General features: G+C 39.1%; 1 protein-coding gene across 14 annotated transcripts in view; it reads left to right on the forward strand.

Moving 5' to 3' along the window:
* Positions 1–15,764, forward strand: part of DOCK6 (dedicator of cytokinesis 6) — a 280,141-nt gene that overhangs the window by 245,122 nt on the left and 19,255 nt on the right. For 13 of the 14 annotated variants that reach the window (XM_070741668.1, XM_070741676.1, XM_070741669.1 and 10 more), the window contains one exon: positions 8,103–8,228. In XM_070741668.1, coding sequence (XP_070597769.1) covers positions 8,103–8,228 — 126 coding nt within the window. Of the gene's footprint in view, positions 1–8,092; positions 8,229–15,764 lie in introns of all 14 variants that reach the window. The other variant, XR_011558174.1, reaches the window with a different exon arrangement.

Raw genomic sequence — 15,764 nt, forward strand, 5'->3', positions numbered from 1 at the left:
GCAGACAACCCTTTCGGCAGGACGCTTCCTCAGGCACTTCTCTTCCCCAAGCCCAGAGGTCGTATAATCCGGGCACCCATAGGCAGGATAGATCAGTTTTCCCAGATAGGAACACAGGAGACTACCGACAATACTCGCAGCCCAGACAGTCCTTTCAGGGTCAAACCTCAAGGGGTTTTCGCAAAACCAAGTGACTCGCTACCAGACATTCCCATCGGAGGCAAGCTACACTGCTTCCTCTCAAAATGGCAGTTAACCTCCATTGACAATTGGGCACTAAACACAATACAATCCAGCCTTCTACTCGACTTCATGGTACCTCCACCCAATCGGTTCTTTTGATGTCCCAATGCATCCAATCCAGCAGACCAGGCCTTAGTGGAATGGGAGGTCCATCATCTACTAGAGATAGCAGCCATCGAACCTGTGCATCCAGGTCAAGAGGGACAGGGTTTTTATTGAGTCGTCTATCTGGTTCCCAAGTCTGCAGGGGGACACCGCTTAATCTTGAACCACAAACAGCTAAACATATATGTGACATACTGGAGGTTAAGATGCAGTCCCTCAGGTCCATCCTGGCCTGTATTCGGCACCACGATTGGTTAACCTGCAGGAGTTGTATCTGCACATGCCGATCCACCCAGCTCACAGGAAACACCTGCGCTTCTGCCTCGGGGCTCTCATTTCCAATGCTGGGTAATGCCTTTTGGCTTTTTGTCTGCCCCCAAGCCATTCACAAAACTATTAGATGTGGTTATGGTGGATCTGAGACTTCAGTCGATCAGACTCCAGGGGTACCTGGACAATATTATTATTCTCCAACCTCCTCCTTACCATTCAGTCACTGCAAACTCATGGCTTCTCAGTAAACCTCCTAAAGAGTCATCTGGTCCCCACAACTTCACTCCTCCACTTAGGCACCGTCATGGATACGGTCATCTGCCGAGTCTTCCTGTCACCAGACTGCCAGTCTTCCTTTGTAGAGAAAGTACACCTCACACGATGCAGTCAGCTAGTTCTACTCTCCCTGTTGTCCCAATTGCTGGGAATGTTTGTCTCGTGCATCGACGTGATTCCTTGGGTGAGATTTCACTCTCACCAGTTGTACCATCATTTCAAACAGTAAGAACCAGTCATACCATCCAACTGGTTCAATTGCTATCCAAGGCGTCACTTTCTCCTGTGGTGGACGTCACGAGCAATTCAACGGGGTTGCTGTTTCAAAGAACAGATGTGTGTCATCATAACAACCGATGCAAGGCTGTCAGGCTGGGAAGTACACACTGCCCATCAAAAAGCCCAGGGCAACTGGACAGCAGAAGAACTTGCCAACAGCAGCATCAATTTCCCGGAACTGAGGGTGATGTCGCTGGTCCTCCACCACTTTTTCCATCATGTCTCGAGCTGACCTCTCCTCATTCTGACAGACAATGTGGCTACCCATGCCCACAAAATCATCAGAGAGGCACGAAATCCCATCATCTCATGTGGGAAGCAGAGTCACTTGTCTCTTGGGTGGAGCAACATCTCCAGTCCTTGAGGGCAGAACACATCACAGGGACCTTGAATGTCCAAGCGGACTGGTTGAGCCATTCAACACTGGATCCAGCAGAATGGCGCCTGGACCCCAACATCTTCCAAGACATCTGCCGACACTTTGGTATACCATGAGTAAACATATTCGCCACCCAACACAACACCCAGCTCTCCCGTTTCTTCTTACACTTCCCATCCCTGGGAGTGGAGGGCATCAATGCCCTGCACACCCCTTGGCCAAGGGAACTGCTTTATGCCTCCACCTCCACTGCTCATCCTGAAGATGGTGAGCAGGGTTCTGTCCGAAGGAGTGAACTACTGTTGGTGGCACCACACTATCCACGTCACCTGTGGTTCTCCAGTCTATGAGATCTATCCATCTCCAGACCATGGCGCAGCCTGGAAATCAGATATCCCTCAGCCAGGGATCTGTATTCCATCTGGACCCTCAATGGTGGCATCTCACTGTCTGGCACTTGAGGGGTTCCAATTGAGATCATTGTCCTTGCCAGATAATGTGATCGCCACAATCTTGGCTGCTCACCATTCTTCAACCACCAGAATCTACAGTGCTACTTGGTCAGCTTACTTACGTATTCTGCGTTTGCAAACACCAGAATCCACTGCAAAAATCACTAGAGTAGATCCTAGCTTTTCTTCAGGCAGGGTTCGACAAAGGGTTAGCTCTTAATACTCTTCATCCCCATGTAGCTATTCTTTCCACTGTCATCCACCTGGACAATTTGAGATCCCTGTACCACCACCCATGCATTTGAGACTTTCTGCATGGTGCTACAAAGCTAAGACTGCAAATCATTCATCGTTATCTTACTTGGGATTTGACACTTGTGCTCCAAGCTCTAACAGGCCCTCTGTTTGAACCAATGAAGTCAGTTTCTCTTTGCTTTCTATCACTGAAAACTGCCTTTCTTGTTGTGATTACCTCAATCAGAAGGGTGTCATTGGCCTTTTCTGTCCGCCAAGATCTCTGCCTTTTTCACCTTTTTCAGAGTTGTGTTGCGGCTTGACCCGGCCTTCCTACCAAAGGTTAACACACCTTTCCATCAGTCGCAGGAGATCACACTTCCTGATTTCTGTGCCCGGGCATCTCATTCTCTCAAACACTGTTGGCACAAATTGGACATTCAATGAGCCCTAAAGCTCTACATTCACAGGATATTTAGGAAGTCTGAGGCCTTGTTTGTCTCCTTCCTTCCAACTAACCAAGGACAAAAAGTTTCATCTCAAACCATTGGACAGTGGATACGCTCTTGCATTGCGGAGGCATATATGTCCCAATGTCGACAGCTTCTGCATGGAATCACAGCCCACTCCACACAGAGTGCAGCCACCTCAGCGGCGTGAGCTACACAGGCTTCAGTTGAAGACATTTGCCATGCAGCCACATGGTCATCACCATCTACTTTCATAAGACATTACCATTTAGACTCTTTTTCTTCAACGGATGCAGTCTTCAGCAGACATGTCCTTCAGTGCATTCGCACTCCTTATGGTTCCCTGGTCCAGTATTCTCCCACCCTGTCTTCTTAGCTTGGGTATATCCCATGTTGGATTCTCCATAGCAGCACATTGGAGAAGTACCGTTGAACTTACCTGAACAGTCTTCTTGGTGAGCTGTGTGGAGAGTCCAAACCTGCCCAGCTTTTTTGACTCATTGAGGGGTCGCTGGGTCACAGGTTTTTTGTTATTGCTGTTATGGTTATTGTTAATAAAGTTCCTTTGATGAATTTCACTACGGCTTCATTTAAAACTGAACCCTTTGGGCAGCTAGGTGGCATTACCTAATTAAATGGTTGTGACTGTTTTTATTCTTTATGGGGTTTTTCATTGTATAACGTTTTAGTTTTAGAAATGTTTGACTTCTTTTATAGTTTGCATCTATTTTATTGTATTTTTATCATTGTTGTAAGCTGCCCTGAGTCCTTTGGGATTGGGCAGCATAGAAGTCGAATGAATGAATGAATGAATGAATGAATGAATGAATGAATGAATGAATGAATGAATGAATGAATGAATGAATGAAAGAAATTTAAATTTAAACCCTACCAATCAGACTGAAATATGATCCATATTGGACTCTCCATGCAGCGCATTGAGATCGTACAAGTAAGTTCAACGGCACTTTACAGCCATACACCAGAATTTTGATCACTAAGTAATGTGATTGTTAAGCAAACCATGTGACCAGACAAATTTTGTGACCACTTTACCACAGTCATTCAGTGAATCTCATAGTCATTAAATGAATCATGCGGTCAAGCAAATTAACTTCTCCAACTGAATTTTCTTCTCAGAAGCTATATAACTGGGAAGGTTACAAATCATGATCATGCAACCACAAGACACGGTAACCATCATAAATGTGCATGGGTTGTTAAGTGCCTGAATTGCAATTATGAGATCGTGGGGGTGGTGTGACAGGCATAACTTTGAGGACAGTCATAAGTTACTTTTTCTGAGGCTACTTGAACCATTGTCGAACAAGCATTAATAAGTCAACTACTGTTTGTAGTATTTGTAGCCTTTATGAACAAACCACTGAGACAAGACTCCTGTCCACATCCCCACTCTCTCCATCTGGAGAATTGATTTGGTTGAAGAATTGCCATTCTCTTAGTAACTTCTTTCTTTGTTTTCCTTTCCCACTCAACTTCTCTGCTGTTGATGTGGCCGGGTCCTGATTTGGTGAGTTGGCATATGTTTTTGAAATGTAATGAGGAACTGAACTGGTTAGTTTGCATGCTTTTAAAGGCACTGATAAAGATTTGGGTAAAAGCTTAAAGTGTAAATCTCACCAACCCATTTGTAATTACACTGATAAGTACATTTGTAATTATTACTAATTACAAAACACGTTTGAACAGGGAAGAAAAGGATAAACTTCCAAGGTAGGAAGTAGATGATCAAAAGCTAAGTATCTCCTAGAGCAGCGGTCACCAACTAGTGGTCCATGAGAAACGTTTGCTGGTCTGCAGAAAAATTATTTGCATTTTTATATTGCACTAAATCAGGGGTCCTCAAACTACAGCACCTGGCCAGATACATACAATGGATGTTTGGGTTGCTGCAGAAAGTCTCCCCCTCTGGGGTCTTTTTATGTAGGTCAGAGGGGGGCAGAAATTCTGACTTGGGGTCTGCTTCAGCCTCCTGGTATGGAGATTTGGCAAAAGCTGGAGGGAAGCATCGCTGGTGGCAAAGAGCTGGAAGACCTCGTTCCAGTGAGACTGTATCATGGCCCAGAAATGGCTGACCATCTCATCCTGCTGAACCTCCAGACCCTGGTACCTGGCATTGCACTCCAACAGGTCTTCCATCTGCTTATAAAGTCTATGCTTAGAAACATAGAAACATAAAAGACCTCATGATCCATCTAGTCTGCCCTTATACTATTTCCTGTATTTTTATCTTAGGATGGAGGAGAACTGATCCTGAACACCCTTGGCCTAAATCAGTGGTTCTCAACCTTTCTAATGCAGTGACCCCTTAATACAGTTCCTCATGTTGTAGTGACCCCCAACCATAAGTCTAGTGCCAATTCTCCCAACAGAGCTTTAAGCTGATTGGCAGGAAGGTCAGAGGGACACCCCCACTGTAAACACCTGATTGGTCAGATTGTAAAAATATATTCCAAGGTGCCAGAATAGAAGCTTTAGTTCCTAACACTATGGGAAATTTGTCTTTTCTGTGGTCTTAGGCAACCCCTGGGAAATGGTAGTTCAAGCCCCAAAGGGGTCCCCACCCCCAGGTTGAGAACCACTGGCCTAAATGCTTATGGATCAATATAAAAGAAAAAAATGACATTGCTATACGCATATACTACAGGCCTCCCAACTAAGCAGAATAAATTTTTTGCTAATCAAAAAACAAATGTATGCAGGAAACATTCCATAATAGTAATGGGAGATTTAGCTACCCTGATACCACTTGGGAGACAAACTCTGCAGCAAGTGAGAAATCAAACAGATTCCTAACCAACAGATTCCTAAGCCGCCCTGAGTCTACGGAGAGGGGCGGCATACAAATCTAATAAATAAATAAATAAAATAAATAAATTTAGTTGACAACTTTCTCATCCAAAAGTAGAAAAATGATAGAGGGATTTGAAGTTGCCAGAACCTTGGATGAGAGTGATCATATCATATTGGAATTCAATATAATGCAAACAGAAGATATAAAATATAATCCAACCAGTGCCTTAAACTTTAAAAGAACAGCAACTAGAAGAAAATGGAATAAATTTAAACTGGCTCACATATATGCAGATAAATAATAAATATAACCAACATAAGAATACTTTTGGCTTCCAACACAATAACCCCATAGATGAAATATTATTAGGACCGAATCCAAAAATGATATCCAAACTATACAGTTATCTACTAAAACAGGACACCATAGAAGAACAAGTTAAAGGATGTATGATCGCATGGGTACAAAACTTTGGATATGTAATAAACCTCCCAGAATGGGAAAAACTATATACAACCAATTATAAATTAACACTAGCGACATCGTACAAAGAGAACCTATTTAAAATGATTTACAGATGGCACTTGCACATTTACACATGTACCCCAACATATCCCTGATATGCTGGAAATGCAAAAAGAAAAAGGGAACTTACTACCATCTGTGGTGGACCAGCACATATGCCATAAAATATTGGATAGATGTAAAAAAGATAATAGACCAAGTCATATCGATATCGATCACAATCAAACCAGAACTATTTTTTCTAGGCATATTTAGACAAAAAATCACAAAAGAAGACAGATACCTCATTACACAAATATTAACCGCAGCCAGAATAACATATGCCCAACAGTGGAAACAGGATACCATACCAACAACTTTAATTATCATTGCTAAAATTATGGAATGTGCTGAACTTTCCAAAATGACGATGGAGTTGCAAAATAAAAAAGATTCTGACTTCTACAAGGCCTGGGAGAAATGGTATCAATGGATACCTAAAATCTGAAACAACAAAAAAAGATAAAAATATACAACTGAAAATATCGATTTCCAGAAGCCGCCTGGGCTCAATTCTACCGATATACCTACATAAATGCTAATAAATTAATTCCATTTTACCTTTATTCCCTACATTCTTTATTATCCTTATTTCCTATACTCACCACACAACAAGAATGACAAGTCGTTAAACCTTAATGCCTGCTATTGGTGCAGTTAACTTCTTTCCCTGTCCATTACACTTCCCTCTCCTTACCCAATCCCTACCCTTTCAAGTACTCTCTAAAAATCACAATTCCTTACTAACCTCACTCCCAACAATAATATGTATCAGAGGAAAAAATTATGGAATACAATAAGACTATTTATATTCCTCTGTCTTGAACTGACAAATACTAAGCAACAGAAGGTATAGATGTTAATTTATCTATTTGTTCATTGAAATTGTAAACCGTGAATGTAACATGAATAGGACTATTGTAACAATACGAACTGGTATACAACAAGATATATATATTATAGAGTATAATTGATATGTGTACTTTCTACTCTCAAATTCCCTATATTTGTACTCCCTTTTCCCCCCTCCCCCCCTCATTCTTGAAATTTGTATACCCCCTTTCCCGTCCCCTTTTCAATAAATCAATAAATTATATTTAAAAAAGAACTGATTTTAACAAACTCAGAGCAAACCTAAGAAAAATTCATGAATAAAAATCCTAAATGGGGAAATTAACCATAACAAATCATAATCCCTCGCAGAGTCAAGTCTGGTCAACTGAATGGAGTTAGCAAAGTGTTTAAATGGCCAGGTGCCCTTCGTGACGCCATTGAGGAGCTTTGTTCAGCAGATAAAGTCTCAGTACATCCAGAGAGAAAAATATCTGCCAATACCTAAGATCGAACTCATCATCTCCTAATTGTGAGGCAACAGCTTCACCTCTAGGCCACCACATCATTCCCCTAGTCCAGCACAATACCAGGGGTGAAATGCCAGTTTACCCAAACCAGTAGTAAAAATATGCTTTTTTAAAAAAATCCAACAATCAGCTGTGCAATGCACAATCATTTTACTTTTTTAAAAACTTTTAAAAACATTTTTAATTATTGGTTTTGGGGAATCAATATTTTTAAAATGCTTTAAAAGTTTTTAAAAATGTTCTGGTTGAGCAGGAGGTTGGACAAGAAAACCTCCAAGTTCCCTATTCATTTCCGGGGTTGCAGGAAGAGATTGATCTTTATTAACAAATGATAGTCCCAGAAAGTATTTTCAAGATCCAAGATTACCTGAATTGTTCTTTGTGGATAATACAAACAGAAACAAGCAAGAATACAAACTCAGGTTTAATTGTAGATGTATATGTTACTGATTATTAGTTGTCCAGAGTTGTTCTTAAAATGAGGTAAATAACTAAATAAATTTGTTAAATCAATAAAAAAACTGGATTCAAAGAAAGAATTCATGAGAGAGGATAGGTAACTGGGTTAATAAGACATGTTATACTTAGGTTAAAATGACCAATCTAACTTTGCTATTTTATTTCTCACTCCACTCTTTTAGATTGCTTTAGAGAATGTTTGGAACATATTTCCGAGTTGGTTTTTATGGCAGCAAATTTGGAGACTTGGATGAACAAGAATTTGTCTACAAAGAACCTTCCATTACTAAATTAGCTGAAATTTCTCATCGACTTGAGGTAAGAGCAAAAATATCCTCAAAAGAGATATAGATAAAGCAATTTAATGATTGAATATGTAAGAGACAACAGAGGCAATAGAGATTGAGTTTTGAATGGAAACACTGCATTAATTGTGTCTCTTTAGAGCATTTGAATGCACAGCCTTGCTCAGCTTGGTAAGAACAACTGAAAAGAACATCTGAAAAGAAAATTCCATTTTTTCAGAAACCTATACAGGTAGTCCTCCATTTAGGACCGCAATTGACCCCAAAATTTCTGTTGTTAAAGTGAGTTTTGCGCCATTTTATGACCTTTCTTGCTACAATAGCCCAGCATCCAAATTTTGATTATGTGACCATAGGGATACTGCAATGGTCATAAGTATGAAAAACAGCCATGTCATTTTTTCCAGGATCATAATATTGAACAGTCATTAAATGAATGGTTATAAGTCAAGGACTACTTGTGTACATTGTACAGTATACATATGCTGTATACTGTATACGTCACCTCATGCAGGAGGCAGAGACGCTCATTTCCTGGGCCGAATGACATCTGCCGTCGATATGGGCCGAATACATCTCGGGGATGATGAGTGTGCAAGCAGACTAGCTGAGCTGTTCCACCCTGGATTCGGCAGAGTGAAGGTTACACTCAGAGATTTTCCAAGACTTACCTCACAGGTGGACTTGTTTGCTACCCACCTCAATGCCCAACTCCCATGTTTCTTCTCTGGCTTCCCGTCTCCGCGAGCAGAGGGAGTCAGTGCTCTTCACATTCTGTGGCCTTTCCTCCTACTTGTCTCATATCAAATGTAGTAGACAAGATTCTCTCCGAACAGACGGAGGTGCTATTAGTGGCTCAATATTGGCCTTATCGCCCCTGGTTCTCTGATCTGGTGGACCTATCTGTCTCCAGACCCTAGAGAATTCCGAACCATGTGATCTCCTTCAGCCAGGGGTCCATTCTTCATCCAGAACCCCAGTGGTGGAAACTAGCCGTTTGGCACTTGAGGGGGATTGACTAAAGCAAGAACTGTTACCAGACCATGTAATCGCTATCATACAAGCCTCCCATAGGCCCTCCACCACCCGGATCTACGAGGCTAACTTGGGCAGCCTATTGTGCCTTCTGTAAGAAGGGGAGCATTGACCCATGGATGGTCTCTTTGAGATAGCTTCTAGCCTTCCTTGAGGCTGGCTTGGACAAAGGGTTGGCTCCAAATACTCTTCCTAGGCATATGGCAGCCCTTTGTATAGTGCTGCACTGGGGCTATTCTCAATCCTTTTCTCAACATCCTTATGTTAAAGACTTTCTCCAGGGTGTCTCCGTCCCCCAACGGTTCATCGTTACCCCACCTGGGATCTTTCCCTTGGGTTGCAATCTCTCAACGATCCGCAACTTGGGTGGCACCAATGACATTCATTAAACATTACCGTCTCCTTTCAATTTTAATTTTAATTTTAATTCAATTTTGGTTTTGTGTTCCCTCAAGGGCATGGGGTGAGGTATCATCAATATGCCGATGATACATCTCCACCCCATGTCCAGCCAACGAAACAGTGGAAGTGATATGCCGGTGCCTGGAGGCTGTTGGGGCCTGGATAGGTGTCAACAAACTCAAACTCAACCCAGACAAGACGGAGTGGCTGTGGGTCCTGCCTCCCAAGGACAATTCCATCTGTCCGTCCATTACCCGGGGGGGAGAATCACTGACCCCCTCAGAGAGGGTTCGTAACTTGGGCGTCCTCCTTGATCCACAGCTCACATTAGAGAAACACCTTTCAGCTGTGGCGAGGGGGGCGTTCGCCCAGGTTTGCCTGGTGCACCAGTTGCGACCCTATTTGGACTGGGACTCACTGCTCACAGTCACTCATGCCCTCATCACTTCGAGGCTCGACTACTGTAACGCTCTCTACATGGGGCTACCTTTGAAAAGTGTTCGGAAACTTCAGATCGTGCAGAACGCAGCTGTGAGAGCAATCATTGGCTTTCCCAAATATGCCCATGTTACACCAACACTCCGCAGTCTGCATTGGTTGCCGATCAGTTTCCGGTCACAATTCAAAGTGTTGGTTATGACCTATAAAGCCCTTCATGGCACCGGACCAGATTACCTCAGAGACTGCCTTCTGCTGCACGAATCCCAGCGACCAGCTAGGTCCCACAGAATGGGTCTTCTCCAGGTCCCGTCAACCAAACAATGTCACTTGGCGGGACCCAGAGGAAGAGCCTTCTCTGTGGCGACCCCGACCCTATGGAACCAACTCCCCCCAGAGATTAGAATTGCCCTCACCCTCCTTGTCTTTCGTAAGCTGCTTAAAACCCACCTCTGCCGCCAGGCATGGGGGGACTGAGATACACTTTCCCCATAGGCCTTTACAATTTTATGCATGGTATGTCTGTATGTATGATTGGTTTTTATATAATGGGGTTTTAACTGTTTTTAGCATTGGATTTTGTTATGTACTGTTTTACTGCTGTTGTTAGCTGCCCCGAGTCTGCGGAGAGGGGCGGCATACAAATCCAATCAATCAATCAATCAATAAAAATAAAATAATAAAATAAAATAAAATAAATAAAACTAAACTAAACTAAACAAACAAAACTAAACACAATTAAATAAAATTAAATAAATAAATAAATAAATAAAAAATGTTTATTCTTGCCATAAAGCTGTTCCTAGGTCTGAGTCGATGAGCCTGGGACATATGTCTGCTCAGAGGGTGTCAAGGGTCATTATCTTGCTTAGTTCTCTTAGCATCTGCTGCTACTTCTCTTAGGTGGGGCAATGCCAGTGAGAGGATATACAGTATTTTCTTAATTAGTGTAGGTTTGAGACAAGCTGACACTAAACATACTGCTTGATATAGTAGAGGCCTTTACAGGAGCAGCTCTGGCACAGCTGGTTAAGACACCAACTAGAGGGGAGAATATTCTAGATTTAGTTTTTACGAATGGGAATCGGGTTTCAGAGGTCAAGGTGGGAGAAAATTTAGGTTGCAGTGACCATCTATGTTTGTGGTTTGATGTAAAAACTCATTGTGAGCAATCCTATAATGCAACCAAAGTATTGGATTTCAGAAAAACAAATTTTAATGCAATGGGAGAATATTTAGATAATGAATTAAAGGGGAGGGATAAAATGGCAGGAGCGAGCATCCAGTGGACTGTATTAAAAAAGGCCATCTTAAAAGCCACTGGACTGTATGTAAGACAAATAACTAAAGGTAAAAGGAAGAAGAAACCGCTATGGTTTAGCAATGATGTAAGGGCTATAGTCAATGAAAAAAAGGCTGCCTATAGGAGGTATAAAGAGTCTGGAAGTACAGGACTTCGAATAGCTACATCCGTCGCCACAACCTCCCAAGAGAGATTCATATCAAATTTACCAGGAAAACTTTGCGAGACGACATACTCCATTGGGCGAGAAACTCCAAACTCCAACATCAAGGAGTTGAAATAAAAATATTAAAACAAGTTCCAAGAAGTGTCAGAGAGAGCAGAAGAGATTACCACTTTCTTACCAGAATTTTGATCAAAGAAAATATAACCTATCGTTGGTTAATTCCACAAGGTCTTTCTCTGACATGGCGCTCTACAAGATACAAACTGGAAAACGTAGAACAAGCTAGATATTTCTTTGAAAATAGTGGCATCAGCCACATGGACTTTTCAGATAAGCAACAAGAGGCCCAACAACAATCAGCACAACAGCAACCAGGGGAGAAATTAGCAATCCAACAAGAAGAACTTTTGGGGGCCACTGCCCAGGCAATAGAGCAGGACCAAGGTGCTAGAAGAGTTCAACCCCAGCGAGAAACCAAAAAACCTACTAAATGACAACAAGTAAAGATCTAAAGATCTTTTCGGTAAATGTTAATGGACTTAATGAACCAAGGAAAAGGAAACAATTTTTTTCCAAAATCAGAAGTCAAAATGCTCAAATTGCAATATTACAAGAAGTACATATTAAAAAAGATAACCAAAAATTACTATTGAATCCTAAAATTGGAAAAATGTATGCTGCATTAGCAGATCAAAAAAAAAGAGGTGTGGTGATGTATGTAGAGAATTCTATAAATTCCAAACAAATATACAAGGATAATGATGGTAGAATACTGATTGTACAAGTTGATATTGAACCTAGACCTATAGTGGTTGTTTCTATTTACGCTCCCAATGAAGATCAAATGACATTTTATAAAAATTTACATCAAATAATAATAGATTTAGCTATTGAGAATGTATTAATAATAGGTGATTTTAATGCTATTGTGAACAGACAACTAGACCATTCAGGGGGGGGGGAGTAATAATAAAAGGAAAAAAAGTAAAAAAACAAGAAGAAATTTACTACCTAGTACTTTCCAAAAAATGAAAGCAGAATTACTGTTAAATGATATATGGAGGGAAAGACACCCCCTTAAAAGACAATTTACGTTTTATTCTAATCCCCACAAAATCTGGACAAGAATAGACATGGCATGGTCAACAAAAATGGTCGCAGAACAAATAAGGGAGGTAGAGATAGATGTCAATACATGGGCCGACCATAATCCAATAGTGGTTTATATAAGAATGAATAATAAACAGAATATTTGGCGGATGAATAGAAATATATTAAATGATAAGAAATATAAAGATTGGATCGAAAAGGAATTAAAAATATTTCTTGAAATTAATAAAACTCCAGACACCACTCCACAGAATCTATGGGATACACTCAAAGCTTATATAAGAGGGTTAACAATATCCTATATAGCAAAATACAACAAGGAAAATAAATTAAAGTATGTACAATTAATAAATGAATTAAAACAACTGGAATTTGCATCGCAGCAACACACCAAGAACAGAGATTTTAAAACAGAAATAAATGTAATTAAACATAAAATTAGAATTATAGAACAAAATCAAATAACTGAAAAAATTAAAAGAGCAAAACAACATTATTTTGAACATGCAAATAAACCAGGCAGATGGTTAGCATATAAACTTAGAAAGCAGAGTCAATCCAAATTGATAAAAAAATTAGAAGATAAGGATGGTACAATAAAATATGATACAGAAGGAAAGGCGGATATTGTGTATAATTTTTATAAAGATCTCTATGCCAAAGATAATGTTAGTGAAGATGAAGTTTTTAACTACTTACAGGCTTCAAAATTACCACAAATAACAGAAGACCAACAGACTATCTTGGATGGACCAATAACAATGGAAGAACTCCTAACTATAATTAAAAAACAGAAAAACAATAAGGCCACTGGTCCAGATGCTATACCGGCAGAATGGTACAAGATAGAAAACGAAATAATAAGAAATCATATGTTAGAAACTTTTAATTTATGTAGACTTGAGGGTAAAATTCCGAAATCTTGGTCAGAATCGTTGACAACTTTAATACACAAATCCGGCACTGACCCAGTAAAAATCAAAAATTATAGACCCATATCTTTATTAAATGTAGATTATAAAATATTTATTGCCATTTATGCAGATAGACTTAAAAGAATTATAAATGGAATAATACACCAAGATCAAAATGGATTTCTACCAGGGAGACAAATTAAAAACAATCTTAGAACCGTAATAAATACATTAGAATACTATGAGCAACATTCAGATAAGACAGCATCCTTAATGTTTTTAGATGCTCAAAAGGCCTTTGACAACGTCAACTGGATATTTATAAAAATGCAATTAAACAGAATGAGATTTGGCCCAAAATTTGTTAATTTAATAGATACTATATATTCAAAACAAATGACTAAGATAATATTAAATAATAATCAATTACCAACACTGGATATAAATAAGGGAGTTCGTCAAGGATGTCCTATATCACCATTGTTATTCATTATGACTCTTGAAACTTTATTAATTAAAATAAGAGCGGATTCTGAAATAAAAGGTTTAACTATAGGAGACGAAACTTACAAACTTCAAGCTTTTGCAGATGATTTAACATTTATAATTGAAGAACCGATAATAACAGTTCCTTCTTTATTGCAAACTATTGAACAATACGGAAAGGTAGCAGGTTTAAAGATAAATAAAAGCAAAACTTTTTTCTTAACTAAAAATATGAATAAAATACAAGAAACTAAATTAGAAAATATTTCTGGAATAAAAACCGTAAAGAAAGTAAAATATTTAGGAATAAACTTAACAGCGAAAACAATAACACTAAAAAATGATAATTATATAAAATTATTATCAGAAATTAAAAAAGACTTAGAAACGTGGAATAACCTGAAAATATCATTTTTAGGAAGAATTGCTACAATTAAGATGAATATTTTGCCTAAGGTTTTATTTCTCTTTCAGGTAATTCCAATAAATCCAGGGGGAACTTTTTTTAGAACTTTGATAAATCTAGTTAAAAAATTTATATGGCAAGCGAAAAAAGCAAGGATAAAAATAAACTGTTTGGAAGACATTAAAGAAAGAGGAGGATTTGGTCTCCCAAACTGGAAATTATATTACCAGGCTGCCGCCTTAACATGGATTAAAGATTGGATAACTTTAGAGAATAAAAGAATATTAAATTTAGAAGGACATGATCTCATGTTGGGCTGGCATGCATTTATATGGTATGACAAGGAAAAAAATCACTCATATTTTAAAAGACACACATTAAGGAAGTATCTATTAGAGGTTTGGAAAGACATAAAGAAAAATCACTTCTTAAATGTTCCAGAATGGATAGCCCCCCTAGAAGCAATAACACATCCAAAGTCTATAAAAGACACGAAAATATTCTATAGATATAAAGAACTATTAAATGACCAGATGAAGCTAAAACCTAGGAATAAATTACAAGAAGAAGGGATAATAATAGACTGGTGGCATTATGCCCAGATTCGATCCAGATACCAGAAGGATAAAACTCTTTACATCTTTAATAAAAGTAAGAATTTGCTAAGTAATCTAATTACCACCAATCCAGTAAAAATGATAGGGAAAATATATAAATTTCTTATCGCTCACAAAAATATAGAGTTGACTTTAAAAGATACTATGATAAGATGGTGCAGAAATATAGGTAAGGAAATAGATATAGATACTTGGGAAAAAGTTTGGATTAATAATTGGAAAATGACCAAGTCAGTTTCATTAAAAGAAAACCAAATTAAAATGTTTTATAGATGGCATCTCCCACCAAACAGGATAGCAAAAATGTTTCCTAAAACATCCCCACTATGTTGGAAATGCAAGAAAGATATAGGAACTTATTACCATCAATGGTGGACATGTGGTAAAGCTAAAATTTATTGGAAGATGATTGAGAAGATATTAAAAGAAATATTAAAGCATGATATAGATAACACCCCGGAATTTTACTTATTAGGAATTACCAATCAGACTTATAAGAAAGAAACTCTTTATTTAATCATACACATATTAACTGCGGCTAGAATAATATATGTGCAAAACTGGAAGGGGGAGGAAATCCCCAAGAAAGAAGAAGTTATAGCTAAAATATTAGATTGCGCCAAAATGGATATGATGACAAGACGATTAAACGATCAAGAAGATACTAAATTT

This window comes from Erythrolamprus reginae, chromosome 2, assembly GCF_031021105.1.
Source record: "Erythrolamprus reginae isolate rEryReg1 chromosome 2, rEryReg1.hap1, whole genome shotgun sequence".
NCBI classification, from domain to species: Eukaryota; Metazoa; Chordata; class Lepidosauria; order Squamata; family Dipsadidae; genus Erythrolamprus; species Erythrolamprus reginae.